This window comes from Podarcis erhardii (assembly GCF_964252035.2).
Source record: "Podarcis erhardii genome assembly, chromosome: 4".
Taxonomy (NCBI): domain Eukaryota; kingdom Metazoa; phylum Chordata; class Lepidosauria; order Squamata; family Lacertidae; genus Podarcis; species Podarcis erhardii.
In genome coordinates, this window is record NC_138508.1 from 34,557,352 (window position 1) to 34,582,834 (window position 25,483).

General features: G+C 42.9%; 3 protein-coding genes and 1 long non-coding RNA gene across 7 annotated transcripts in view; 2 read left to right on the forward strand and 2 right to left on the reverse strand.

The window, feature by feature from the left end:
- Positions 1-1,731: 1,731 nt before the first annotated feature.
- Positions 1,732-25,483, reverse strand: part of LOC309340812 — a 229,142-nt gene continuing 205,390 nt past the window's right edge. The window contains exon 2 of the long non-coding RNA XR_014156115.1: positions 1,732-2,934. This is a non-coding gene — a long non-coding RNA (uncharacterized lncRNA). The remainder of the gene's footprint in view (positions 2,935-25,483) is intronic.
- On the forward strand, positions 4,720-12,868 carry CCDC181 (coiled-coil domain containing 181). Of its 3 annotated transcripts, none has more exons than XM_081859732.1 (6): positions 4,720-4,844; positions 6,331-6,491; positions 8,088-9,044; positions 10,002-10,148; positions 11,548-11,702; positions 12,473-12,868. In XM_081859732.1, exons 2-6 carry the CDS (start codon positions 6,354-6,356, stop codon positions 12,633-12,635), a joined length of 1,560 nt encoding a protein of 519 aa, XP_081715858.1. In that variant the 5' UTR covers positions 4,720-4,844; positions 6,331-6,353; the 3' UTR covers positions 12,636-12,868. The 3 variants fall into 3 exon arrangements, with proteins under 3 accessions (XP_081715858.1, XP_081715859.1, XP_081715860.1); XM_081859733.1 differs by having other exon boundaries at positions 11,551-11,702; XM_081859734.1 differs by lacking the exon at positions 12,473-12,868 and having other exon boundaries at positions 10,944-11,633.
- On the reverse strand, positions 13,427-23,521 carry BLZF1 (basic leucine zipper nuclear factor 1). Its single transcript, XM_081859781.1, has 7 exons — positions 23,341-23,521; positions 20,759-20,821; positions 19,814-20,241; positions 17,551-17,750; positions 16,014-16,142; positions 15,365-15,587; positions 13,427-14,749 (listed from the first exon to the last, which is right to left on the reverse strand). The coding sequence occupies exons 2-7, from the start codon at positions 20,784-20,786 to the stop codon at positions 14,564-14,566; spliced, it is 1,194 nt and encodes a 397-aa protein (XP_081715907.1). The 5' UTR covers positions 20,787-20,821; positions 23,341-23,521; the 3' UTR covers positions 13,427-14,563.
- Positions 24,219-25,483, forward strand: part of NME7 (NME/NM23 family member 7) — a 73,407-nt gene continuing 72,142 nt past the window's right edge. The window contains exon 1 of one of the 2 annotated variants that reach the window (XM_081859783.1): positions 24,219-24,389. Coding sequence is in view for 1 of the 2 variants with exons in the window: in XM_081859782.1 (XP_081715908.1) it covers positions 24,387-24,389 (3 nt within the window). In the remaining variant the exon portion in view is untranslated. The remainder of the gene's footprint in view (positions 24,390-25,483) is intronic. The other variant, XM_081859782.1, reaches the window with a different exon arrangement.

Below are 25,483 nucleotides of genomic sequence, written 5' to 3' on the forward strand. Positions count from 1 at the left end.
GAGGAGAAGGAGCCCTCTCTCTCACACACACAGACACAGAGTGTCAATTCTAAAGTCGGAGGGACAGCGCAGGGAGAGTGAAGGGGAAGCAGGAGGAGGAGAAGGAGCCCTCTCTCACACACACACAGACACAGAGTGTCAATTCTAAAGTCGGAGGGAGAGTGCAGGGGCGCAGGGAGAGCGAAGGGGAAGCAGGAGGAGGAGAACTATAGCTCAAGCACACACACACACAGCCCCTACAGTGGCTAATCCAAAATCGGACAGCAAAAAACTGCAGGCAGGGACAGAGAGTACGGTTTTTTTTAAAAGCAGCCAACCCCGCTCTGCTTCTCTCCCTCCTCCCGGCTAGGCTGGCTGAAAAGCTTCGCTGCTACTTAGCAGCTCTGTGGGGAGGAGAGAGGAACATAGAGGACGGGTTTTTTTAAAGCAGCCAAGCCCGCTCTGCTTCTCTCCCTCCTCCCGGCTCGGCTCGCTGACAGGAGCCGCTTACACCTGCTTTGCTGTTTCAAAGCAAGCCACGGACTGCTCACAACTGCAGCAGATTCCCCCGCCATCTGTAGGCATTCGCTCCATAACACGCACAGACATTTCCCCTTACTTTCTAGGAGGAAAAATCTGCGTGTTATGGAGCGAAATTTACGGTAGATGGATTATCCTGCTGACCTTGTGACAGTTATACATCTTCATTCATAAATAATATAGGGAGCATGTGATGAAAATTTGGCTTGGTTTGGCATCCTTAAAACCTCATTTACTCCTCGATTCCCTGTAAGCTTTCTTCAACTTCACAGTAGATTTTCATGACATCTGGGAGAATGAACTCTCACAACAGTAATGTTATTTTGCTTAACTCATTCAAATAATTGAAACTGCCTTGATTAGCATTTTCCTCTATTGCTAATATGTTTTCCAGTGGTGACCAAATGCGTTTGACTGGATGAAATCTCATCCTCAAGAATTTAGAATCTCTGATTCTATTCCTCCATTGTAGGATGGATATGGAATGGGATTACACTGCAAGAGTGTTTACATGGTTTGTGTTTGTAAACACTATGGGGAACAGGGATGCTGCTAAATTACATGTTCTATTTCCTCTTCCCTTCCATGTCCACTTACTTTGGCCACAGTTACTTCCTGTGGCTTGCAAAATAATTGCAAATGAGAGGGTTGAATGAATTAGTAACAAGGAGCATTTGCCTCAGGGTTGCAGAGTTGTTTCCTGGCAAGCTGCTAAGGATGTTAGACCAGCCCAAATAATGAAGCTGTTGTCAGTGGTACATACTTTAACATGAAAAGCATTTCTATGTAACTTAAAAGCCATAAGTAGGTTTTACACCTGAAGACGGCACATTTTCTTTAGCTGTGTATACAGACTTTGGGAGGCCAATGCTAGTTGTGTTTCCTAATTCATGTAAATCAAGCAGACATGTGGTGTGGTTGTTGAATGTTCCAGATAGAAGTGCTCTGCAAGTAGGAAAACCAGTGTGTGAAGTATGAGTCCTGTCCATTGTAAGTATTGAGTACTTGTTCATCTAGTGCTCTCTTTGCCACATTAAAATCCAAAAGAGGAAAATGGAAAGAAAGGATGGATATTACTCCTGAATTTAAAGTACTGAGCCTGGCTATCATACGAGATTTAGCTTTTATATAATACGTGAAGCATACCATTTCCCCTAATTTTCAGAGAGCTTGAACTTGGATTTTAATTTTAAATACGTTTTTCATTGGAGGCAATGGATTGAAGGTTCAGGAACTAACTCATCAAAAATAGCCAAATATATTTGCAGTTGCTTTTCTGGTGAGATCCACCTGCAGGTCTGGCTTCAAAACCAATTTCTAGGTACAAACTGACAGGACTATTATTTCTTAATAACAAGGCCATCCATCCATCCATCCTTCCTTCCTTCCTTCCTTCCATCCTTCCTAAGGTAATTGTAACAGTTTACTCAAGATGATGAGGAAATAGCCATGTGAATCCTAGATGTCTTTAAACACACACTTGAAAACATTGTTAACAGGAAAAGGTGAGAATTTGCACCCATTCAGAAGCTTGGGAGAGAAGTGTTGGGTAACCAAAAGAGGAAGCTGGACCTATAATCAAGCAGCAAATACTTATTGCCTCTGGACCAAGATATGACATTCATTTGGTGAATGTAATTAACATGCATTAATATATATATATATATATATATATATATATATATGCACTGAGGTTAGGCCTGAGCAGCTTTGGGGAGGGGGGGTGTCTGTGAATAGGGAGTTTTAACTCTTGCTCCTATTGCTGGGTTCCTAATAAAAATTACTTTTATTTGCATTTCAAGGGAAACCTCCCTTGGTGTCAAGGGGAACTTCTGTCGTATGCAAATAGCATCTTCTGAGAGGTGTTTTTTATTGTGACACTTACAGGGAGAGAGTTAAACTCTAAGCTTCCCTTCAGCTGCTACTTGCACTGCAAATGTGAATGTTAAAGGAAAGCGCACAACTCTAGATTAGCCTTCTGTGTTCCTTCTGGGAGGAACTGAAATAACTAGAAGACCTCATCTCTGGATAAATCCTGTTAATATAATGTAGATGACCAAGATGTCTTCCTTGCCTAAGAGTTGCCTTGTAGTAATTTGCATAACTGGTTATGCAGCACTAATCCAGTCTGATGAATGTAAGCTTGGAGATGGCTCCAGGTTCTCTTGTATTGTTGTAATGGTATTGGAATAGGAAAACACTACTCTAGACAAGTGGCAAACCTATTTTTTAAATCAAATAAAATTATTTTATGATATTCTTTAAAGTTTGCTTGTTATTAATAGTGCAATGTTATAATTACATTAAATGATCTTAACAAGAGTTCTTACAATTTCATGAGAAAATCCAGCTCCCAAATTTTGCTAGCAGAATAAATCAAACACACTTCTCTATAGCTTAAGAAAATATATATAGCTACATTACAGTAGTTTTCAACCAGTGTGCTGTGGCAACCTGGGGTGCCTTGAATGATAGGTTGCTGCGGGCAGCACTAGCCTCTGTCCCTCTTTCCTTCTCTCCCCTCCTCTGATGCCTCCAAAGGCTTGCACAGCTGTTCGTTGTGGCAGCTCTGACTACAAGCTGCCCAGGTGAATGGTGCCTCGAGCTGGAAATCGAATGCTGCAAACCCGGAAGTGTTCTGATATGCAAACTTTTTTCAGAATCTGAACTGTTCCGTTTTGAGTGTTACACTTCCTTTTTCAGTGCCATACTTCCGTTTTGAGTGCCCCTGCTCCTACTTCCACGGGAGTAGGAGCTAGATCGGGCTGCTCAGCTGGGGAGGTGCAGGCTCCCTCACACTTGCCATTGAGGGGTCCTCGGCTGGGGGCTCCATTAAACTTCTCCCTTGAGGGGAGCATCAGAGCCCCTGCACCACCGGAAGGCAGCCAGGTGGAATAGTTGCTGGGGTGGTGAAGGTGGTGAAGGTGGAGGCAGCCCGGCAGCTGCATCTGAGAGCCCCTAAACTGCCACTGAGGCAGCTGTTGGGCTGTCTCCACATTGCCACGAGATGCTCCTTTAAACGTACGTTGAGATGAACACAGCTACGCACCCCTCAGTGGAAAAGTGTGACGGAGCCTGCACCTCTCCAGCTGAGCAGCCCCATCCAGCTCCTACTTCCATGAAAGCGGGGGGGGGGGGGGGAGAGATCTCTCAGTTGGGAAACGGAGGCTTCGTGCTCCGCAGCTGTCATTCAAAATTAAAACTGAAACTATCCAGAACACCACAAAGCCAACAAACTTGCAAGTCTTGAAAAAGCAGCAACACAACAAACTGAAAAGAGCAATCAAATCGCAAATGAATCAAAATCACAAGAAAACATAAAACACTGACCCTAACCCTAATTCTAATCCTTACTCTCAACGCTTACCCAATCCTAAAATTAACCTAACCCAGAAATGATCTTGTTAGATAGTAAAATTCATGTTAAATTGCTGTTTTAGGGATTGTTTTTAAAAGTCTGGAACGGTTTAATCCATTTTGCATTACTTTCTATGGGAAAGTGCACCTTGGTTTTAAAACGCTTTGGTTTTAGAACAGACTTCAGGAATGGATTAAGTTTGGGAACCAAGGTACAACTGTAGATGAATCAGAAGTACCAGAATACATCCATCCATCCATACTGCTGTTCGTTATGGGTGTCTGCTTCCCAATAGGTTCTAAAGGCAGTTTACAAGATACTTTTTTAAAAAAACAAAAAACGCACAAAAATTAATAGCGGTAGTTCTAGAATAAGCGTAATCCGCAATCTGAGATCATTCCATTTAAATTCGAAAGTAAAAAATGCACTCAAGATTACTTTTTCGTAAACGGGTGTTAAATAATCTTGAGTCACTATAGCATCCTAGGCGCAGATAAGTATCCCAAGTGTAATAAATGTGCTTTTTTACTCCCCGATGCCATGAGGGAAGGAGGTCGAGAGGCCACTAGCCCTCATTAAACGACCTTGAAGCTGACCAGTAAAATGCCTTCCTTGCCAAGTTACCACATATAACCTCAGCTTAGCGGAGCAGGCAGGCAGGCAGGGGCGGATTTCCCGCCCTGCGTGACGTTTCGCGGCGTCTCCATGGCGACGGCAAAGGGCCGCGGCGGGAAGCCCGCGTTTGTCCTCCCGCCGGCTCGCCCTGCCTGCGGTGGCTATGGAGACGGCGAGCGTGGTGGGCGGCGCGTGAGAGGCCGCGTGTGGACCTTCGCAGCCGCCGTCGTCCTCCGCTTTGGTGAGTGGCGTGGGGAGGGGAAGTCTCGGCGGCATGACGGGCCGCCGGGGGGCGCAGCGGTTACCATGACAACGCCATGGAGGGCGGGTCGCGGCCCGGCGCCGTCCACAGGTGGAGATGAACGACAGGAGGGCGAGGGCCGAGGCGGGTCTTGTCGAGGCGGACTGCGGTCTACGGCCAGCTGCCTGTCAGAGCCTGGGCTCGGTGGGGCGGCGCGGACCCGTCCGAAGCGCCCCCCTTGGCTGGTTGTCCCGGCCAGGAGGGGCGAGGGAGGGTCGGGCAGCCGCTCTCCGCCGACGGAGCCGAAGGGGCGGCGGGGAAACGCAGGAGCACAGGGCTCGAGCGCCTCCTCCGGCTCCGTGGTTTCGGCAGAGAGCGGGCCTCGCCCTGGGGTGGGCGGGGAGGCGGCTGCCATGGCGACGGGCGTAAATCGCTCGCTTCGGTCAGGCTCTTCAGGTGCTCGGGAAGCCTCGGGGTCCGAACAGGCAGGTTTCGCCTCGGGAGGGGCCTCGATCTTCCTTATCAAGTGGCCGCCCCGAGGCTTGGTTTGGATCCTCCAACTGGATCCGGAAAGTTGGTCTGAGGCTGCTTTGCAGGCGATACCTTCATCGCCTGGCCCGGCAGATTTGCATTGTAAGAATGGGATGGTGCTTGGCCAGTTTTCACTGCTTACTTTGCAATATGTCCTGTTGAGTTTAGTGGAATTTATTTCTGAGTAGGCATGCATAAAAGGTAAGGGGACCCCTGACCATTAGGTCCAGTCGTGGCCGACTCTGGGGTTGCGGCGCTCATCTCGCTTTATTGGCCGAGGGAGCCAGCGTTTGTCCGCAGACAGCTTCCGGGTCATGTGGCCAGCATGACTAAGCCACTTCTGGCAAACCAGAGCAGCGCACGGAAATGCCATTTACCTTCCCACCAGAGGGGTACCTATTTATCTACTTGCACTTTAACGTGCTTTCGAACTGCTAGGTGGGCAGGAGCAGGGACTGAGCAACGGGAGCTCACCCTGTCACATGCATAGGATTGTGCTTTTAGTTTATCAGTAATCAGGTTAATGTGACACTTACTAAATAACAACCTGAGTTGGTGACAATTTTTAAAATTTTTGTTGTGAACACATCTGGCTATCAGAGGGCTTTTCATGCATTTCTCTGCCAGTATGCATGAGTAGCAATTTAGTGTTGATACACATTCAACCCTCGTTAACTGCAACATAAAGGAAAAGTGAATAATTTTGTAATTGGAAACATGATTAGTACAGAACAGGAACTATGGAGTTCAGGCAGTATTTCTTGTATCTAAGACTCTCAAGGAAACTTCCTATAGGTTATTTGATCCAATCTTGTAGGCCTGTGGCATTTTGTACAAGCTACAAAAAGCTGGGTGAGTGTAGGACCGGTTGGTGGTCATGAAATTTGGGTAAAAAAGCAGACATGGTCCAACAGGCAATAAAGCTATTGAATTACAGCTGTGAAATAATCGGGTTCAAGTCATGAAAATATTCTGCAAGATTGCCTTCTTAGAGTCATTAAAGTGTCCATATTCCAAAACACATTTCTTTGTAATGAAACACTTCATATATTTTTTCAATTTGTAGCTTTCCATTAAGGAACATCCACAATGAGTGACAAAAAAGACACTAGTGAATCTTCAGACACTGGAGGTCCCACAGATGGTGGGGACTACGAAGATGATTTTGAAAAAGATCTTGAATGGCTAATTAATGAAGAAGAAAAACAAATCTCTAATGATATACAGGTATTAGCAAAATACTACATTAGTCTTGTGCCAGTATCTCAATTCCATATGAAATGTGCTGATGTAAATAGATAGACTGGAATGAGAGGACATTTATGGTTCTTAAAATATTGTTGGGTGTAGGCTGAGATCCAGGGAACTTAGACCTTCGAGATCAAGCCAGTGCCAACTTTCAGAATCATCTGGAGTGACCTTACCTGGCATTAATGGTACAAGAGGAGATAATTCCTTGTGTGCACCTAGAAGTGTGTGTTGGAATGAAGAGATTCTTTGGTTTGCAGTCTAGGGCTGCAATCCTAAATAATAGTGAGTAGGCTCTGTTAAATGCAATGTAAACATGCATAGGATTGCACTGTTTAAAACTTTTTAAAAAACAGGCAATTTAATATTTTTTTGAGATAACATATATATATACTTGGGTAAAAATGGTCACTTTTAAAGCAGGATACAGTTGTATCTCGGCTCCCGAACGTCTTGGGGGTCAAACGCTCCAGTTCCCAGACAATCAAAAACTGTAAGTGATTGTTCCAATTTTCAAATGTTCTTTTGGAAGCCGAACGTCCAACAGGGCTTCCGCAGCTTCCAGTTGGCTGTAGGAGCTTCCTGCAGCCAATCAACTTGCCCTTTGGAAGTCAAACGTTTCGGAAGTCAAACGGACTTCCGGAACGGATTCTGTTTGACTTCCAAGGTATGACTGTAATTGACTTGGAATAACTCAGCACAGTTGAGTGAGGAATGGAACCTGGGCTTCCCATATCCAAGCTCAACTTCTCAGTCATTGCACCTCACTGGCTATTCTTCTAGAATACTGTTTATACGCATTTTGAACTTAAGCTATTAAGTTTTTATTTAGTTACAACAAAAAGGAAATTTGCCTATGTGAATTGGCTCCAGGCACATTGTAATCTGCTTTATACAGAGCTGGACCACTGGTCCATCTAGATCGGTAATGTCCATCTCACTGGCAGTGGCTCTCAGGGTTTTAAAGGGGACATGCTTGGAGATGCTGGGGACTGAAGCTGGAATCTTCTGCATACAACGCAGATGCTCTACCCCAAAGATACAACCCTTCTCCCATATTCTTAAATATAATTGCTAATGGCACATTGGTTGTATGTGCAGATTATACTAAACCATAGTTATGCAACATGAGCAAAAGAAGTGAGTTGCGGTCAGCTTCAAGCTCATACCCCTCCTGCCAGAGAGGAGGAATTTGAATGTTTTGCTTCTGGTTCTGCTTGACACTGGTTTGTTGTTGGACTGACAAACTGTGTTCACTTTTAGCTATGATTAGTTTCAAACAAGCCAATTTCAAACGATAGTTACCAAAGCTGGCTTGTTTAACACTATTTAAGATTAACCACATTTTTTAGGTCCAGATGATACAGCAAGTTTGGTTAATCGAAAGTGGAAGTGAATTATTCCAAATTCCTGCCTGCATGGGATAAAGAGAGAAAGTGTGTGGAGTAAGTCAGAGAGGAGACTAGGCTTGTTCATTTCATAAAATGAAGTTTAGCATGACATTTGAAGACAGTCATTTTATGTGTACTTCCCATTACATCCTAACATAAATAGGTACTTTGAATTTCTTTGTAGAATCATGATGAAAATGAAGGTGTTGACAAAGACTTAGAATGTATAGAAGATAGAATAAATTCTCCACAAGAATCTTTTGAAGATGATGAAGTGGGAGAACATCCTTCACAAGAGCCTCCTGAGCCTGAGGAAGTTCTGGATGAGAAGTCACAAAATGAAATTTATTCAATACTTGAACTTGATCCTAAGCAGTTGGAGCAAACATCTGATTCTGACAGTGAAGGTTCTTGTCAGGAATCAAAGCTAGAAGACCAGGAGGATGATGATGAAGATATAAAGCGGTACATCTTAGAAAAAATTGAGGAAGCCAACAAACTACTTCTATCTCAGGAACCTTTAGATGAAACGAAAGAAAGGAAACTAAAATTCAAGGATGATCTAGTAGATCTTGAAATCCCCTCTTTGAAAGCTTTAGAAACTGAAAAAAATGATTCCCACAGGAACATTTCAGGCAGACTGTCTCAATTGCACATTTGTAATGGAGCAGGAAAGGAGGATATTTCTCTTTCTATTAATGGTGGTACAGATGATGAGCACAAGGATGGCAAGATCCTAGTAGAAAGAGATGGGAAATTTGAACTCCTCAGTATCCATGACATTGAGAGCCAAGGCTTCTTTCCTCCACTAAGTGTTTCTTTTAGTGACATTGAAGCTCAACACATTTCTCCTAAAACCTCCTACAGTACTGCTTTCAGCCCTGTCTGTATAACAAAGGACGACTCCTTAGGACAAACATCTGTGACCAGAGAAGGGTGCATTCGTGTCCCTCAACCACCACCCATTCGGCCATGCTCAGCTATCAACATTACAAGAAACACGGAAAGGGGGAAAAGTCCACGAAGGGTGCAGTCAGCAAATGTGAGTCTTGGTGCAAGAAGCTCTACATACTGCCTGTCACCCAGGCAAAAAGAACTGCAAAAGCAAATGGAACAAAGAAAAGAGAAATTAAAGAAAGAGGTGAGAGTACAAAGGAAATGAGGAGATCAGTGCACTGTAATTGGGTCTTGTTTTCGACACATCCCTCCACGTCCCTGCTCTTGCCAACCTAGCAGTTCGAAAGCACGTCAAAGTGCAAGTAGATAAATAGGTACTGCTCCAGTGGGAAGGTACCGGTAAATGGCGTTTCTGTGCGCTGCTCTGGTTCACCAGAAGTGGCTTAGTCATGCTGGCCACCTGACCTGGAAGCTGTACGCCGGCTCCCTCGGCCAATAAAGCGAGATGAGCGCTGCAGCCCCAGAGTCTGTCACGACTGGACCTAATGGTCAGGGGTCCCTTTACCTTTACCTAGGTTTTTACCCACTTTCAATAGAATTACATTTTGCTCCTTAAAAAGTCTTGTAGGAAAGATTTGTATGACTTGAAGAGAAATCTGAAGTAGATACGGTGTTTTGCATATCGACATCTTGCTTACCTGTATCTCTTCCACCTAAAACCACTAGCCTTTATCATTAAAGCATTGCTCAGATGCAGTTCCCCTTATTGTTGGTTTTGTGCTGTGGTTTGAAATTGGAAATGGGGAATGGGAGGATCTTATAAAGAGGTGCCAAGTAATATGTGACTTCACTGCAGCTGTCTCTAAACTTGAAATTCTCTTTTTTTATCCTTCTAGTATTTTTAGACACAAATAATGATCATTACTGTCCCCAGCTAGCTTGCAGATGTGTAAATGCAGCACCAAAAAATCATTCCATTCACCTTAATGTTCTTAATATCTCCCAGACACATTGATAACATTGTTGCATTGTAACCTCTGAAACACATTACTATCATCACTCTGTATTCATGCTCCGGTTCTTTTCAGGATGGTCTAGAATAATTTCAAACACCTTTTACTACCGCTGCTTGAAGAATTGCTGAATTTTTGAATTGGGATTGTTGAAAAGTTCACATTCTTTGTTCACATTTTAATGTAAGGAAGAAATTCGGAAAAGAATACAGGAGGAGGAGAAAAGGAGAGAGAATGACATGGTCTTCAGAGCTTGGCTGCAGAAGAAAAAAGGGCAGCTGCAGGAAGAGAGGCGAATTCAGAGGGCAAAACAGCTGGAAGACTTGAATAGCAGAGTAAGTTTTCCCATGCCTGTTGTCCTGCTGCAGCCTGTTTTAATTCTAAAAAGTTGAAACGAAGAAAAACCTAATCTGCCTGACAAGGATTGACGGCAATCTCACCTATTTTCAGAACTGTAGCTGCAAGCAGGTATATGGCCATGACAATTTTAGGATCACTTGCCTACAGTCAATACAATTATCAGTTATTTAGAAACCCATTTGCTATGCTGTCAAGCATCTGCAAGACTCTTTTTGTGGCAGTTGTGGTATTTGTATGCTACCCTTTAATTAAATTTAATATGGCAGTTTCCCCCCTAAGCAGATGTCTGTGTCCGGTGTAGGCATCCATTGGAGACTACTTATCTATGTCATGACACATTTATTTGCTTTTATCAAACGTATTTAATGCCTGGTATAACTATGCAGAAGGCATAGAAAATAAGGTGGCCTTATTTGTCTTTGGCTCTTGGGATGGTGGTGGTAAAGAGTAAGGAGTGTGCAAGACCTTTTTATATCCAAATAATAATAATGATGATGATGATGATGATGATGTCAGTTACTTCAGACTTTTTATGGCAGCTGCATTTAGCCCTTATTGTACAGGAATATTGTTCTTACTCTAACTTGAAAGTTCTCAGTGAACTAAAGGATGGGGTATAAATTCTAATATCAAACATCTCATACTAAAATCATTGTGTTACTGAGCAAAGCAAATCACTTGATATGCAAATCTGAGGCTCGATTCCAAAAAACAGCATCCTTTTGTGACTGACCAGCTTGAAAACTGAGTTACATCTAGTTTTTTCTCAGGTTGTGAAGTTTTTCTGATGTTAAGGTTCAGACTTCCACTGCAGGTAAGTAATATTGTTTCCTCCAAAATGTATGTGTATATATTGGAATATATATATATTTATATAGCCTTTAGTGTATCTAGCCATTTCTGGAAAGCTGGTATGCTGCCATGAGCCTTATCTTCAATGTGTGTGAATCTGAATGCCTTCTAGATGCATTTTTGTGGATTATCAAAAAACTATGCCTCCTCAAAATATATACTGAATACAGTCGTACCTTGGATCCCAAACGCCTTGGTACTCAAGACGTTTTGGCTTCTGAACATCACAAACCTGGAAGTGAGTGTTCTGGTTTGCGAACATTCTTTGGAACCCGAACATCCGATGAAGCTTCTGTGGCTTCTGATTGGCTTTGGGAGCTTCTTGCAGCCAATCAGAAGCTGTGTTTTGGTTTCTGTACGTTTTGGAAGTCGAACGGACTTCTGGAATGGATTCCGTTCAACTTCCAAGGTGTGACTGTAACTGGAAAGTGGTGTAAAATGCTCACATTAGCATTGTAAACAAGTTGCTAATATTTGATTTATTTGGAGTAGATCTCTGGGGAGTTTATTTTTCTTTTGAAGCAGGAAAGCAGAAATCCAGAAGCAGCTTACAAGTCATGGCTTAGAAAAAAGCAGATAGAACACATGAAAGAAAAACAGATACAGAACCTGAAAGAGCAGGAAGAATGCATGTTTTTCCTTCCAAGAACAGCGGAAAATGACAACGCTTATAAACAGTAAGTTGTTCAGTGTTGTGTTTGTCCTGTTACTGCCTAACAGGAACAATTCCATCTCACTTTTTATCAACTTAATTTGGATTGTTTCCCTAGGAAGCAGAAGATGACAGCCTTTCCCCTCATTCCGAAGTGTCTTCCCTCACTCTACAGTTTTCTTCACCCTCTAGAGCCCATGCATTTCTGAGGAGCATCCTCCTGCTAAAGAGCAGTGCTGCTCTCTTAACATCAGCATTACAGCTGCTTACTAGGGTGGTACATGGGCTGGGTCACTGTGAGGATTTGGCTGCACAGGCACACCAGCAGAGTATATGGTCATGTTGGGAAGGTGCCTATGCAACACCATTTAACTGTACCTGCTGCTAAGACAGCAGGATATAGCACTAGAACAATACTGAATTGCCAAGAGCCAAAATTTTAGAAAATTGAGACTGCTCCCAAACTGATCGAAAGGGGCTGTGGAATATCATATCATTATATCTCACAGCCCTCTTTAATTCATGATGAACTCAATTCTTATAACAGGAACTTAAAAAATGCATATTAGCCCTCAAGCGTTATTATCTAGTCAAAAGCACTTGTGGTCCACTTAGTATTCCGTGTTCTTATAGCTCTATAAACTATCCTCTGATGCTGTGACCTATTCTGGAGAGTGTGCTGTTTTTGCTAAGGGTAAAGTAGGTGACCTGGTTTTAGTAAACCTGGAAGAAGTAATCAAATTAAGCTTGGACCGCGTCATATTCAGTTTTTCAAAATAATTAATTTCTCTGCAGATGGCTAAAAAGGAAGAGACGGGAGAGGCGAGAAGAGCAAATGGCTGCCAAAGAGCGAGCAAGGCAGCTTAGGCAGGAAGCCAGAAGAGCAAAACAAATAGAGAATATTCTCTGTTCAATTTCTGAACCAAAATCTCTTCGCTTCACGGACCAGTACAGCTGAGATTTAGAGTCACCGGATGCCTCCAGTATGACTCTCACAGTACCTTTGTATAGCTTGCTCTTGAAAGCAGCTTCTTCTGGGATATTTCATAGTCCTTCAATAATGGCTTAATTTTCTCAATCTTACTAATCTCTCCCCCTCTTAAACTTGGAATAAGTCTCTATTTGTGAATGGGTTGGGGTGGTGTTCTTAGTTCTACAAAGCAAAAAACAGAATAAATGCCCATATGGCAATTGTGGTGTAAATCCTTTTTAAATAGCTTGCCTTGGGGGCCAGTGTTATCTTCATACCAAGTATTTTGTGTAAAAGCTACACTACTGTCACAGCTGATGGCAATGTGCTAGCACATAGCACTAAGGACTTTACCAACATCTAGTTGGCACTTACTCCTGGACATTGCAGTTTCAAAGTTCTGTCCTAATGTTCTTCCCTGTTATACTGATCCTGAATAGGTAGTGGAGGGGGCAGTGTGAAAATAACAACTGAAACTTAATGGTATTCACCATTTCTTCAAGCACTGTTTGCTCATTTGGGGGTACTTACTGTGCCTAAGAAATCTCATCCTTTCCTGGCACAGAACCAATGGAAACAAGCACAGACTAATTTACTGCATTGGTGAAGGTAGGTAAATGTTAGAGAATAGTTCTTGTGCTGAGAACACAACTAGTAAAGTGCAAGGTGCTCTGATACTGTCCGACATTATTCTTACATTTTTGTCAATTTGTTCTCACCCATACAGTACACATTTGAAGATAAACATTTGTTTGCTATTGCAAAAACAGCACACATAATCATGCATTATTAATTTTAATTGTCAAGTTACTTAGCAAAGGTTGTTCACATATACCAGCTTTGGAAGAGGTAGAAAATTCCCCCTGCAAAATATGCAGCTAACATTTATTGTAAAATTGTCAAAATCAGAGTAGGCCAAAACTGCGGCATGTCTCAATCCATACATTCCATTAACCAAACATAGGTTGTTACATGCAGACACAGAGCAGGTACATCTGCTTAGTATTTCAGTGTAATATGAAAACGTTAGAAATGTGATTGTCCCAGAAATGAAAGGAAAAGCCTCTTCCTCTATATATAACAGTAGACCCTTTTTACCTATTTCCAAATTAAAAGATGAGAAAGGAATCCTCAAGGCTTATTTCCCTAAAAGTACAGGTAGAAGAGCAGTTCTGTCACATTTAATAGCACCAATGAAATATGTCCTTATATAAGGTCCACCAGGAATACTTATAGGCTGTAAAAGCTGGTTCAGTAGAGATACATAATCCACTGAGAATCACCTCCAATAGTTTGACCTAGAAGCTTGTTGCTACTCTTTGGCTTCAATTTTTGTGCATGCCAGAATTCATTTTGCCTCAATCAATAACTAAATTCATTCAAGATCAGTTTCTCTCATAGTAAGAATGCTAAGCTCTCACATTTTCACCTGCTATGTAACAATTGCTATAAAAGCACTAGAAACAGGTTCTAAAAGATACTGAAGCACAGCACTCACTATCATTCTAAATTAAAATAAATACTTAAACTAGTTATCTGAACTTCTTCACAGAAATAAAATCCAAATACTTGCTGCTGGTAGGGTTTCTATAATACTCCCCTTCAGCCTTCTCTTGAAAAAAATGTTTGCATGTGAATTCTATTTAAGGGCCTATGCACACACTGTTCTAACATTTTCTTATTTGCCTTGGAGAACAGCTTGTGTTGCTCTTATTGCATTATAATCCCAGCCTGATAAAAAAAAAAGTTTGATAAAAGAACTCTTAAGAGGTCTGAAAGCTGTGTGACAAGTATATTTCTAGCACAAGCCCACCCTATCTGAAAAAAGCATAGAAAAGTGAATACTGATCACTAAGAAAGTTAGCATATTCAGAGACAACATCTCTGGCTATTAGGCATAGTGTCTTTTTTTTTTTTTAAAGCGCTATCAATTCTCCCTGGCAGTGATTGCAGCAGTTGAAAGTTATGTTCTCATATCTAGTGTATGGGTGAAACCGTCCAATATTCTTCCTTGGGGAAAGGAAAGAGGATGGTGAAGGCTCAGAAAAAGGAAGTTCTGGAGATGCTTCTGTACAAGTGCCAGGATCCAGCATTCTCAGAACCTGCAAGAAAATAATCATTACGTTATGGTGAAAGTCCTGGAGCAGTGCATTTTACATGATGAGCTTCTGAACTCCTTGCTATTAAGCAAACCCTTACCCACATCATTAACAACAGTAAAGGTAGGATGGGGCAATGTTTTTATCTCCAACACTGTTCTGGGGTGGGGGAGAACTGCTGTATGTTGAGCAACAGGTATGGAAACTCCAGCGATCAGGAATCATGACTGGTGGCAGAACTGCTCCAGCTGCCCCAATGTCTTTAGATGCAGTTTCTTCTGCATGGGTTGAAGTCCTGCATTCTAATATACTGCAACAGTTCAAGCTGTTTAGGGCCAGGGCAACTGTCCCCATCTTTCACTGAATGGACAGCCCATGTAACCTCGGATTTCTTTAGTTTGTGACTATACAATTTTGTATTCAGAGTATGATAGACCTGTTGGGATAGGGTTAAAGGCTCAATAATGTAGCACCAGTTGATACAATAAAGAAGATAATGCTTTGTGTTTTCAGAAGATGACACTGAAACAGCATAATCTTAATGCTCAAAAGAGTAAATTGAGAAATCTTTAATAAAAATATTTTTTTAAAAAAAGAGTAAAATGAAAGGGTTTTTACCATTTCAGCCATTTTCTCAGCAGGTGTGTTGCAGAGTTCTGTCAGTGAAGAGCCCTTTTTGGGACTGTTAGTGCTATCAGTGTTTCCGAGCAGGTGTGAGGTAACTGCTCTCGCTAGTTTGTGGTTGACAGCTGCTAATTCTGCTGTACTATGAGGCTGTGCGCTAGGATAATAAGTTTGCTTCCTTCCCCATTGCAGAGAAACCAGCAGCTCCTCCAGCAATCTGTATAGAAAATAAAGATAATAGTTTATTTTGGTGACTAATATTCTACACCACTGTGAAAAGATTTAGCAGGGTAAGGAAGGAAGGTGGGAGACAGCATTCAAATGCAGAAACTACCAGATACAATCTTGATGCTAAAAGGAACATCATACAGTTTCTGGACAAAGTTTCTGATTGGCAATCTTGCATGAAGGACTGGGGAGACCTTGAGCACCTCCAGAGTCCCTTCCTGAAGCAGAGGCTCTGACAATGTGTGTTAGAAGAATCCCAAGCCCTGAAATGGTATGCAACGATAAACCTGTTGATTTTTAAGGAGACGTAAGAATGCTGTTCCCTACCCCCACCCACAAATATGGATATGAATGATCCACAGGTGCAAATGGGGAAGGAGCTGTTAGAAGTTGGGGGGAAACCAAATGTTCATACTTCTGTGTAGCAATCATTTCTTGGCGAAACTGGTCACGTTCACTTAACAGATCCTGAATTGCACTCTGTGCATCCCTGGTTTGACGCTGGAGAACTGCTCTGGAATTAGTCAGCTCATCAGTCATCACTCTGTAGAAGAAATCCCAAATGTGGCTCAGACAGGTAAAGGAATTTATCTACTTAAAATCCTAATTCATGTTACATTAGCAGATAACTTGCTGTTTACACATGAAGTGGTAATGCTTACAGGATGCACCCTGAATGGCTATAACTGAAAAATAAGAAGAAATCAGCTTTTTGATCCGAAGTACATTACGTTGTTATTATGACACTCTTAGCCTGCTCCCCACTCGGGAACACTTATTTTATTCTCATAATAACACTGCAAGGTATTTATTTATAATTTAAAGTAACCATTTCACAAACCATCAGGGCACTGTACAACAACATAAAACAATTTTTAAAAGCAATACAGAAAATTTTGAACAGCCACATCGGTCTGCTAGCATAAAAAGTCAAAAGCGAGGATGCCTGTCAAATCTCTGCTGGAAACGTCTTCCATAGGATGGAAATGGTAACAGGAGAAACCACCACCCACTCCCCTCTGGACTGTTTCAGCGATCAGGCTAGGATATGAATTAGACTGAAAGAAGGCAGCTTTGAGTCAGTCACTCCCTGAGAACTAAATTTGCTGCACTGACACCTGAACACCTTATCCAATGCACCTTATTTACTTTCCTATTGTGCATGGACTTATCCAGCAAGGTGCAAAACAGCAGCAAGGAGGAGGGGTAATTCTGGCCGGCTACTTCTTCGGGAACCAAACTTCTAAACTGCTTTTTATCTTTGGGGCTTTGGTGGTGCTACTGATCAGGCGCTAACTGAAAAACACTGTTAGGCTTGTGTATCTTTTTATGGTATTTAGAAGTGTCAAGCAAGACACATCTGGGAGTGGAAGGCTGATATTTGGCCTGCAAGGAAAGAGGAATTGTGGATCTGCTGCATAGAAACAGGCTATACTCTCTATTCAGTCTCATAAGCAAGCCTAAGAGGGAAGCAGCTTGGGGTCAGCAAGATGGGCTAAGTCTACGAGGCCCCCAGTTATACCATTCAGAGTTATATGCAGCACAGGAGCAGCAGTCCTCAGAAAGCCCAGCACTTCCAGCCTTCTTCCACCTCATCAGTGGCATCTCCAACTGCACTGCTATGCCACTTGCTCAGGTCCAGGTTGTTGTGAATAAGACACGAGGAGTTTGACAAGGCTTTCCTTACCCTCAACTGTCTTTTGGCTCTTAGCACCCAAGGATCCATCTTAATCTTAAACAGCCATCAATTTCCCACAAATAGCTTTCCTGTATCCCACACATGGGATCCTTGCATGTCCTCTAGGGGCTAAGAATGGATTTATGTTCAACTCAAGAACTTCCACTCAAGGTGCAGATTACCAGTTGTAGTTCAGCAACATCTGGAGGGCCAAAGGTTCCCCACAGCTAATGTATCAAGACAGCCTTTATAAAGTTGCATTGAGGCACAATACCTGCTTGCTAGGAATTTGCTCCTCCAAACATCACACTGTATTGACATCCGCTCTAATTGCTCAGATAATTGAGACACATTTCGCCCTAGGGCCTCATTTTCAAGTATCAGTTGGTTTTTTTCACGTGCCATGCGTTCAAAGTGATACTGCAGGTCATCCCCCACAGAAGCAACAAGTAACTTCTTCAACTCCCGATTGACCTAAGATGAGACAATTATTTAACCATTCATCATGTGTCATCAAGGAATATGATCAAGCTACCCCCGGTTAATATTGAAGCTATCAAGTACAAGATGCTAGAAGGCTCCCCTTCCAAGCTTAGCAGACTTTCATAGTAAATATATATAGGACACATCACTAAGAGACAGATGTGTATCCTTAAACAAGATGCCTGGATACCCAAACTATAAGCACACTAATACTGTTTGCTAAGATATGTGATACAACTGTAGCTGCTTAAAGTAACAAATACTAAGGTGCAATTTGTTAAAAGATAAATATATACAGTGGTACCTCTAGTTGAGGACATGATCTGTTCCTGGGTGCCGTTCGCACCCCGAAAAGTCTGCAACTAGAGTGGCACTTCTGTGCAAGTGTGGAGCACGATACAGCGCATGTGCGAAGTTGCAGAACGCTTCTGCGTACGCGTGTGTGGCAAAACCCAGAAATATACACTTCTGGGTTTCCCGCATTCGCAAGCGCAAAAGACGCAACATGAACCTAACGCAACACGAGGTATGACTGTATAGATATCTCAGAGGCTAGTTTGCAGCTTCAACATGTTGAGACCAATAGCTTTCATATTGCCACTTCCATGAATTGCTTTTACAATTTCACACCCAATTAGCTGATCATATTGATCTCTGTAACATCCCTGCCTCCAGAAAGCACTGGAAACTATGAAAGTTGCATGTCTCCATAGCACCATAGGATCAAAATCATGTGGAATAATTCAGGTATTCAAATGTGCTAGCTACTCTTATGGTCTCTGTATGTTTTCCCCTGTGGGACAAATAGCTGCTTGGGGTGGGTAGGATCTGCTTATGTCTCCACATGGGTGCTGCTAACTTTTTTTTTTTTTTAAAAAAAGGGCAATCCTCATCTTGTATCACATCTAGTTTGGTCTTAAACAACGAGTGTGTGAACCATCTGAAAGCTGCACTCCTGGCATTTTTTCATAGCGGGTAGAAGGAAAGGAAAGACTTAGTAGACAACTACAGTATATAGCAGAATTGGCCCTTAACATCCATGAGCAGAACAGTGAGGATGAACAAATGTTACTAACTGCTGAAAGAAGGTAGAACAATACATTTTCATTTCATTTGATGTGCGTTAATTCAACACCACCATCCAAAATTACTGTGATAGAAACTTGTCCATTAAAATTGCTTGCAGGCTTCCCATAGACATCTGGTTGGCTAGTGTGGGAACAGGATGCAAGACTAGATAGGCCACTGCCTGATTCAGCAGATCCCTCTTCTGTTCTTAACTGATATCCCATCTACTTTATCGCCTTTTCTTTATGGTCAGCACAGCCACAGCAATCCCAATGATACATTCAGGACTAATTTATATGTGGTTGTGAGCTTATACACTGTCCAAGAACCCTTACCTGCATAGGAACTCCACAAAATGAACACTCCTAACTACTGAACCAACCCATATACATTTACTGATTTTCCAACAAACACAGAGCTGGCAGACAACTACGGCTTTCCTATGGGCTGGGGCTTAAACTATGAATCTCTTAAACAATACACTGAATGTGTAGCTCTTGTATACGGATATGGACTTTTTAATTATAATAGATACCATCAATGTCACCTCTTGATCAGCCACCGTCTTATAATAAACACTCATGTCTTGTGCCTAACTCTAAACACACTAGGAAGGATATCCCATTGGACACAACTGAACTTACTTCTGAGGATGCTTCCATAAGAGTGTGCTATTTAGGATGGAAGAAACAGGGAACATATTGTTGAATGGGGTTTCCTCTATCTTCCCATGAACCCTTCTAAACATCAGATAGTTGTTTATTTCTTTGATATCTGATGGGAGGGCGTTTCACCGGGCAGGCGCCACTACCAAGAAGGCCCTCTGCCTGGTTCCCTGTAACTTCTCTTCTTGTAGTGAGGGAACCGCCCAGAATGCAATATGAATAATTGTTATATTGCAGTTCCCTACTGGGAGCCCCGGTACAGGGCAGCTTTTAAAAGGAAAAAAAGTATAATGGATTTAAATCCACTTCTTGGTTCCTCACCTCTGTTTGCACATGGAGCTGATTGGAAAGGCCTTCCTTATCCTGTAGCAATCTTCTTTCGGAGTTCTTGAGCTTTGCTATTTCACTTCTAAGCTCTTTTTTAGAACCCGGAATTTCATCTAACAGAGTGAGGGTTTCTCTTTGGTGTCCTGAAGACTTGGGCATCTTTGCATTTTTGGTAGGAACTACATGGTTTATAGCAGCTTTGGGAACCAGGATTCGCACAGCTTCGATCTCCACGGCCGTATCACCTTTTATCTTCCCTAGTTGAAGAACTCCAGGACTTAGTGAAGGAAGAGCTTTCTTGTGTGGGCTTCGATGGGCATGATTGGCTGAGGGCTGGATTACTTCAACAGATTTGGGTGGTTGCTCCATTTCCATGCCATCCCCAGGTCCACGGATGGGTGAGGTGGCATATTCAGCTGAAGCTTGGAGAAAGAAAGCAGAAAAGTTAATGCAAAAAAAGATATTTTGGTGAGATAAGTACTTGTCATTGTGTTGGTCCAAAAGCTTCTGTTTCTTCATTGCATCCCCTCCATTGCATGTGACACTGTTAGCCAAGTTTTTAAAAAGAAAATTGCATAACTAGTTTAAGAAATTGTTTGTTAGTTGATTTTAACGGTGGCCATATTTACACACTTAGTACCACCCCAAAATATGATAGTTTGAAGCAGATTATCACTCAGATAGAGTGATACAATATAGCAGATTTATTTTTATTGATTTAATGTCTGAATATCTGTCAAGAAAGGTTTTGTTTATTTGATATACTAGGCAATAAAAAATATTAAGTAAAAACCCTAAATGATTAGACCTTGCAATTACCATACATTTAGCCTACTTCTTGGTCTAAACAGATAGTTTTACCAAAGTCTTTCCTTTACAAATAAGTGAAGAATGCATAGTTTAACACAACATTTGTTTTTAAAAAGGATGAACACTTACTGTTTACTGTATTCTGTAGTGTTGTCATCTTGTTGATGGAGCTTCACACACAGCAGGTAAAAACTAAGCAGAGGAAAAAGAAAAATGCATAAAATCTCTGTTGCATATTTTAGCCTCTAATTCTTCTGAGAAATATGCCAAATCAGTAGTGCATCTTTTATCAAGCCATATTGCTCCAATCCAAAAAGGCAAGCACTGTTTAGAAACTTCCTGCACACGTAACCAATGAGGGTGCAAATATACACCCTAGCTGTGTGAATTCAGGATCCTTATGAATTGCTTGGCCACAACCTCTGTGGCTGTGAATGGTGGGCACAGTGGCTGCTGTTATTCTAAGTTTGCTTGGTGAGTGAGACAGACCAGAAGTGATGAGCAGGGGGCATTAGAAACATGAAAAAGCAACAATAATGCAATTATCTAGCACAGTGCATTGCAGTTGCTGTAAAGAGCAGAAAAGCAATTAACTGGACTACCAAGACATTCAACAATTTTCAAGTGGCCTATGTGTGGGAAGCTTAGAAACCACTGCCTTCTACCAAATTAGATTATTGGTTCTTATAGCCAGGGGTGGTACTAGGTTCTTCAAAGACTTGGGGACCAGGCTTATGACACAATGTTTTTTTTTTAAATAATTGTGTTTCATCCATAGATCTCAGGGTGGTTCACAGTATAAAAAAGATAAAAACACAAAACACATAATAAAAACAAGAAAAACACATTTAAAAGGATACAGGAGGCATACAAGTTAATATGTTAATTTATACATATAGATGCATATTTAGGTCAACTTCAGAAGGAGAACCACCCTGTAAGCAAAGTTTTTTTAAAAAAGATTTGGGAGCAGGGATGGAATAGAATCATTGCCACCTCTGTGCCCAGCATGCAGCTCAGTATTGTCCGTGACTGGCTGTGGATCTCCAGTCAGGGCCTGCATAGCTGCAAAAGGTAAACTACCCAATACAGTTGGGCAAAAGGTACAAGAGAGACGAAGAGGTTACTTTCAAACACTGAACCAGCTCTGGGTTGGCCCAACACCATAGAATGGCAAGACACAAAAACTTAAGACACAGTGAGACTATTATTTTGAAACAGGAAGTTGACTAAGGCTGCAACGCTAATCATACTTTGGCAGCAACTTTCACTGAACTGAGGGGGTTTAATGTGAACAAACATGTTCAGAATCAGGCTAGTCAAGTTACTTCTCTTCACCATCCTGGCTCATGACAGGTCTTTTCACCCATCAGAAACTGGCCCTTGAAGCTGTTGTCTAGAGTCTTACAGTTTTGGCATTCTTAATAACTGACAAACCCAAAGAGGTAGAAATTGTGCACTGGAAACTCAGAAACTAAGTTGTAGTGTCCTATACTAGAAATAAAATTCTTTACTTGCAAAGAGGCAATAGGATGATGCTTCTCCCACAGGCTGTGTGCCTACCACAAATTCTGCAAGTGTGTCAGATTTTCACTTTGTATCTTAAATCCCTTCAGCCTCATCTCACTGGAAGCCTACACTCCTATGCACATTTACCTGTGAATTAGTCCCATTTGAATTCACTGGGTAGGACAGATGTCAGCCCTGCAGGATCCACTTTTACTAAAAACCCTCCACCAGCTTGAGCCAGGTGAAAACGACATGCATTTCAAAATTAAAAATTCTGACCCTGTGAATTTGTTTTGAGCACTAGAACTGAAGTGAGCTCACAGTCCTCACACACTGATCTCTGCTCCCAAGTCTCTCCCAGCCCCCACTTCAGCAGCATAATTTGGCATTTCGTTGTCATTGTTAAAACAACTGGGAGTCAGAAATCCTCACCCATCTTTTCCACGCCTGCTAAAAACATTCCTGTTTAGACAAGCCTACCCAGGTGTTTGGAAAGCTGAGGTAATTTTAATTTGTTTGAGTATTTTAACTTTTGCATGTTTTTAAAGTAGGGTACCCCCCCATTTCATCTTTTGCAAACCGCTTTGATCCCCCCCCCCTGTTTACAGTCAAGAGGTGTAGAAATTTTATGAAACAAAAAACAAGCCCACCCAGAAGCCTCCCGGTAGATCCTGATCCACTTTCTGCCAACATCTGCTAAGCAATATACACAGTGGCACAGTACTACGCCCGAATGAGAAAAAAACGATTCTGGCTACCCCGCAATACACTTTCAATGAGATCTACTTCCCAGGATGGGCAGTTTGGGAAATGCAGCAGCAGCATAGCAGTCAACCTTCCCTTTTTTGCGGGAAATTCCCTTATTCCAGCGTCGTTTCCAGCTGCTATCCCGGATTGTTAGATATCCCGTAGACTGTCCCCGGGACAGGTGAGGCTGCTGATCCCTTATTTTCGAGGCTCCCCGGGAAAGGTGAGGCTGCTGATCCCTTATTTTCGAGGCTCCCCGGGAAAGGTGAGGCTGCTGATCCCTTATTTTCTAGGCTGTTGATCCCTTATTTTCAAATCTGAAAGTTGACAGCTATGAGCAGCAGTTTGCTTCGCTACGAGGGAATTCAACAACGCGTGAAAAGGCATAGTTTCCTCCCACCCGCCTCCGCCCAGGCCGCCCCCGCACCGCACCGCACAACACTCCCCCGACTTACCACCGGCCCGGATTACTTGCGAGTAGTTTCCCTTGTCGCCCCTCTCACTCTCTCGCCATCTCTCTCACTCGTCCGCCTTCTCTAATCAACTTCCGCTCTATTGACTTCCGCGTATAGAGGCATATCTATTAGACTGGCGCAAAGAGGTTAACTTCCGGATTGCTTTCGAACTCCACGGCCTTCCACGTCGCAGAGCCGCCTTAACAAAACCAGTTGGGAAGCCCCGGGTTTTAGTGTACCGTTGATTTGAGTGACATCTCTCTCCCCTGCCTATAATATAATATAATATAATAAATATAATTAATATAATATAATATAATATAATATAATATAATATAATATAAATGTACTAGGAAAGAGTTTGTTCTCTTTTCTAACTCCAAGACTTATTTCCTTGGCAGAAAGGCAACAATAAAACTTCAAGCCCATTTGCAAAGCTCAGCAGGGTCCGGTATGGTTTCAAATTGGATGGGGCACCGCATGTTGAGATGCCTGCATTGCAGAGGGTTGGACTAGATGACCCTAAGGATCCCTTCCAGCTATATGATTCTATTCCTTCATTTCTCTACCCGCCTCCCCCCCCCCCCGGGCAGCTGTCACTTGGTAAAGGAAGGTGGAGCGGGAGGGGAGCTTCCCAAAGAATTTATGAGGCAAGACCGCGAGAGAAGTGCGCATTTATTTCCTCTGCAGCTTCCTATCTCTACGCTTCCGTGCAACATCACAGCGATGACGTCCGCTTATGTTGCGCTCCGTATGCTTCCTTTCAGGGAGTAGGAATAGCCTGGCTCTATCGACCGTCAAGGCCTAGAGCGGCGCTTACTCTGAGCCAATCGTGAGTCACCGCCAATGGCGGTTTCCCGCTTTCAACGGAAGTTTATTTTCCGCCCCCGCGTCCTATGCGCGCGCCGGGAAGGAGGCGTGGCTTCGGTTGCTAAGAAGCGGTTTTGGTTGGCGGGCGGGCAGAGCTGGACCGTTTTGCTGTTGGAGGGAGCTAGTGTTGCTTGGGCTGAGGCAGAGGAGCGTGAAGGGCAGGCGAGGACTGTACCATGGTGAGTGGGGGTGGGGGTGGGGGTGGAATGATGCATTAGCTAGTCGCCGTGTGTGTGTATATATAATGCTTCTGCAGTGACTCCCATTGAGGGATGGTATGTTAGCGAAGAAATGGCGCTTAATAGCTCCTCAGTGGGGGTGATTTGGGGGGGGGGATGTTGTGTTTTGTGACGTCACTGATTCCATTTATTTACCTCCTGCCTTTCTTCTGAGGAGCTCAAGGCAGTGGCCTCTGTTACTCTTCTCCCTAATTTTATCCTCACAGCAACCCTGCGAGGTAGGCTAGGCTGGGGTTGAGTGCAAGGCCACCCAGGGAAGCCCATGGCTGAGTGGTGTTATAGTAATAATAATAATAATAATAATAATTTATTATTTATACCCCACCCATCTGGCTGGGTTTCCCCAGCCACTCTGGGCGGCTTTCAACACAATGTTAAAGTACAATAGTCTATTAAACATTAAAAGCTTCCCTGAACAGGCCTGCCTTCAGATGTCTTCTGAATGTCAGGTAGTTGTTTATTGCTTTGACATCTGATGGGAGGGCGTTCCACAGGGCAGGTGCCACTACCGAGAAGGCCCTCTGCCTGGTTCCCTGTAACTTGGCTTCTCGCAGCGAGGGAAGCGTCAGAAGGCCCTAGGTGCTGGACCTCAGTGTCCGGGCAGAACGATGGAGGTGGAGACGCTCCTTCAAGTATTTAGAACTTCAAGTGTTCGGAACTTGGACTTTCTTGTTCCTAGCCTGACAGTTTAACCACTGTACCATGGGTGGGGGAAGGATTTTGTGGCCCTCCATGTGGTGTTGGACTCCCAACTCTCATTAGCCCCAGCCTGCGTGGTCAGGGGTTATGGGAATTGTGTGGCCCAACAATGTTTGAATGGCCACAAGTTCTTCATCTTTGCATTACACCAGTGTTTCCCAACCTTGGGCCTCGAGCTGTTTTTGGACTACAACTCCCATCATCCCTAGCGAGCAAGACCAGTGGTCAGGGATGATGGGAACTGTAGTCCAAAAACAGCTGGAGGCCCAAGGTTGGGAAACACCGCATTACACTATACTGGCTCTCCTGGTGGTTTCCTGATAGGTTACCTTCTT

What these genes read in the sequence shown, in the direction of transcription:
- BLZF1 (XM_081859781.1), bottom strand. Translation starts at nt 20,786, where the DNA reads ATGACAACACTACAGAATACAGTAAACA. An exon ending in AGCTCCATGTGCAAACAGAG is followed by an intron (nt 17,751 to 19,813) that starts GTGAGGAACCAA and finishes GTCTCATCTTAG; the next exon opens with GTCAATCGGGAGTTGAAGAA. An exon ending in CTGAGAAAATGGCTGAAATG is followed by an intron (nt 14,750 to 15,364) that starts GTAAAAACCCTT and finishes ATTTTCTTGCAG; the next exon opens with GTTCTGAGAATGCTGGATCC.
- CCDC181 (XM_081859732.1), top strand. Translation starts at nt 6,354, where the DNA reads ATGAGTGACAAAAAAGACACTAGTGAATCTTCAGACACTGGAGGTCCC. An exon ending in AAGAGAAATTAAAGAAAGAG is followed by an intron (nt 9,045 to 10,001) that starts GTGAGAGTACAA and finishes TTTTAATGTAAG; the next exon opens with GAAGAAATTCGGAAAAGAAT. An exon ending in AATGACAACGCTTATAAACA is followed by an intron (nt 11,703 to 12,472) that starts GTAAGTTGTTCA and finishes ATTTCTCTGCAG; the next exon opens with ATGGCTAAAAAGGAAGAGAC.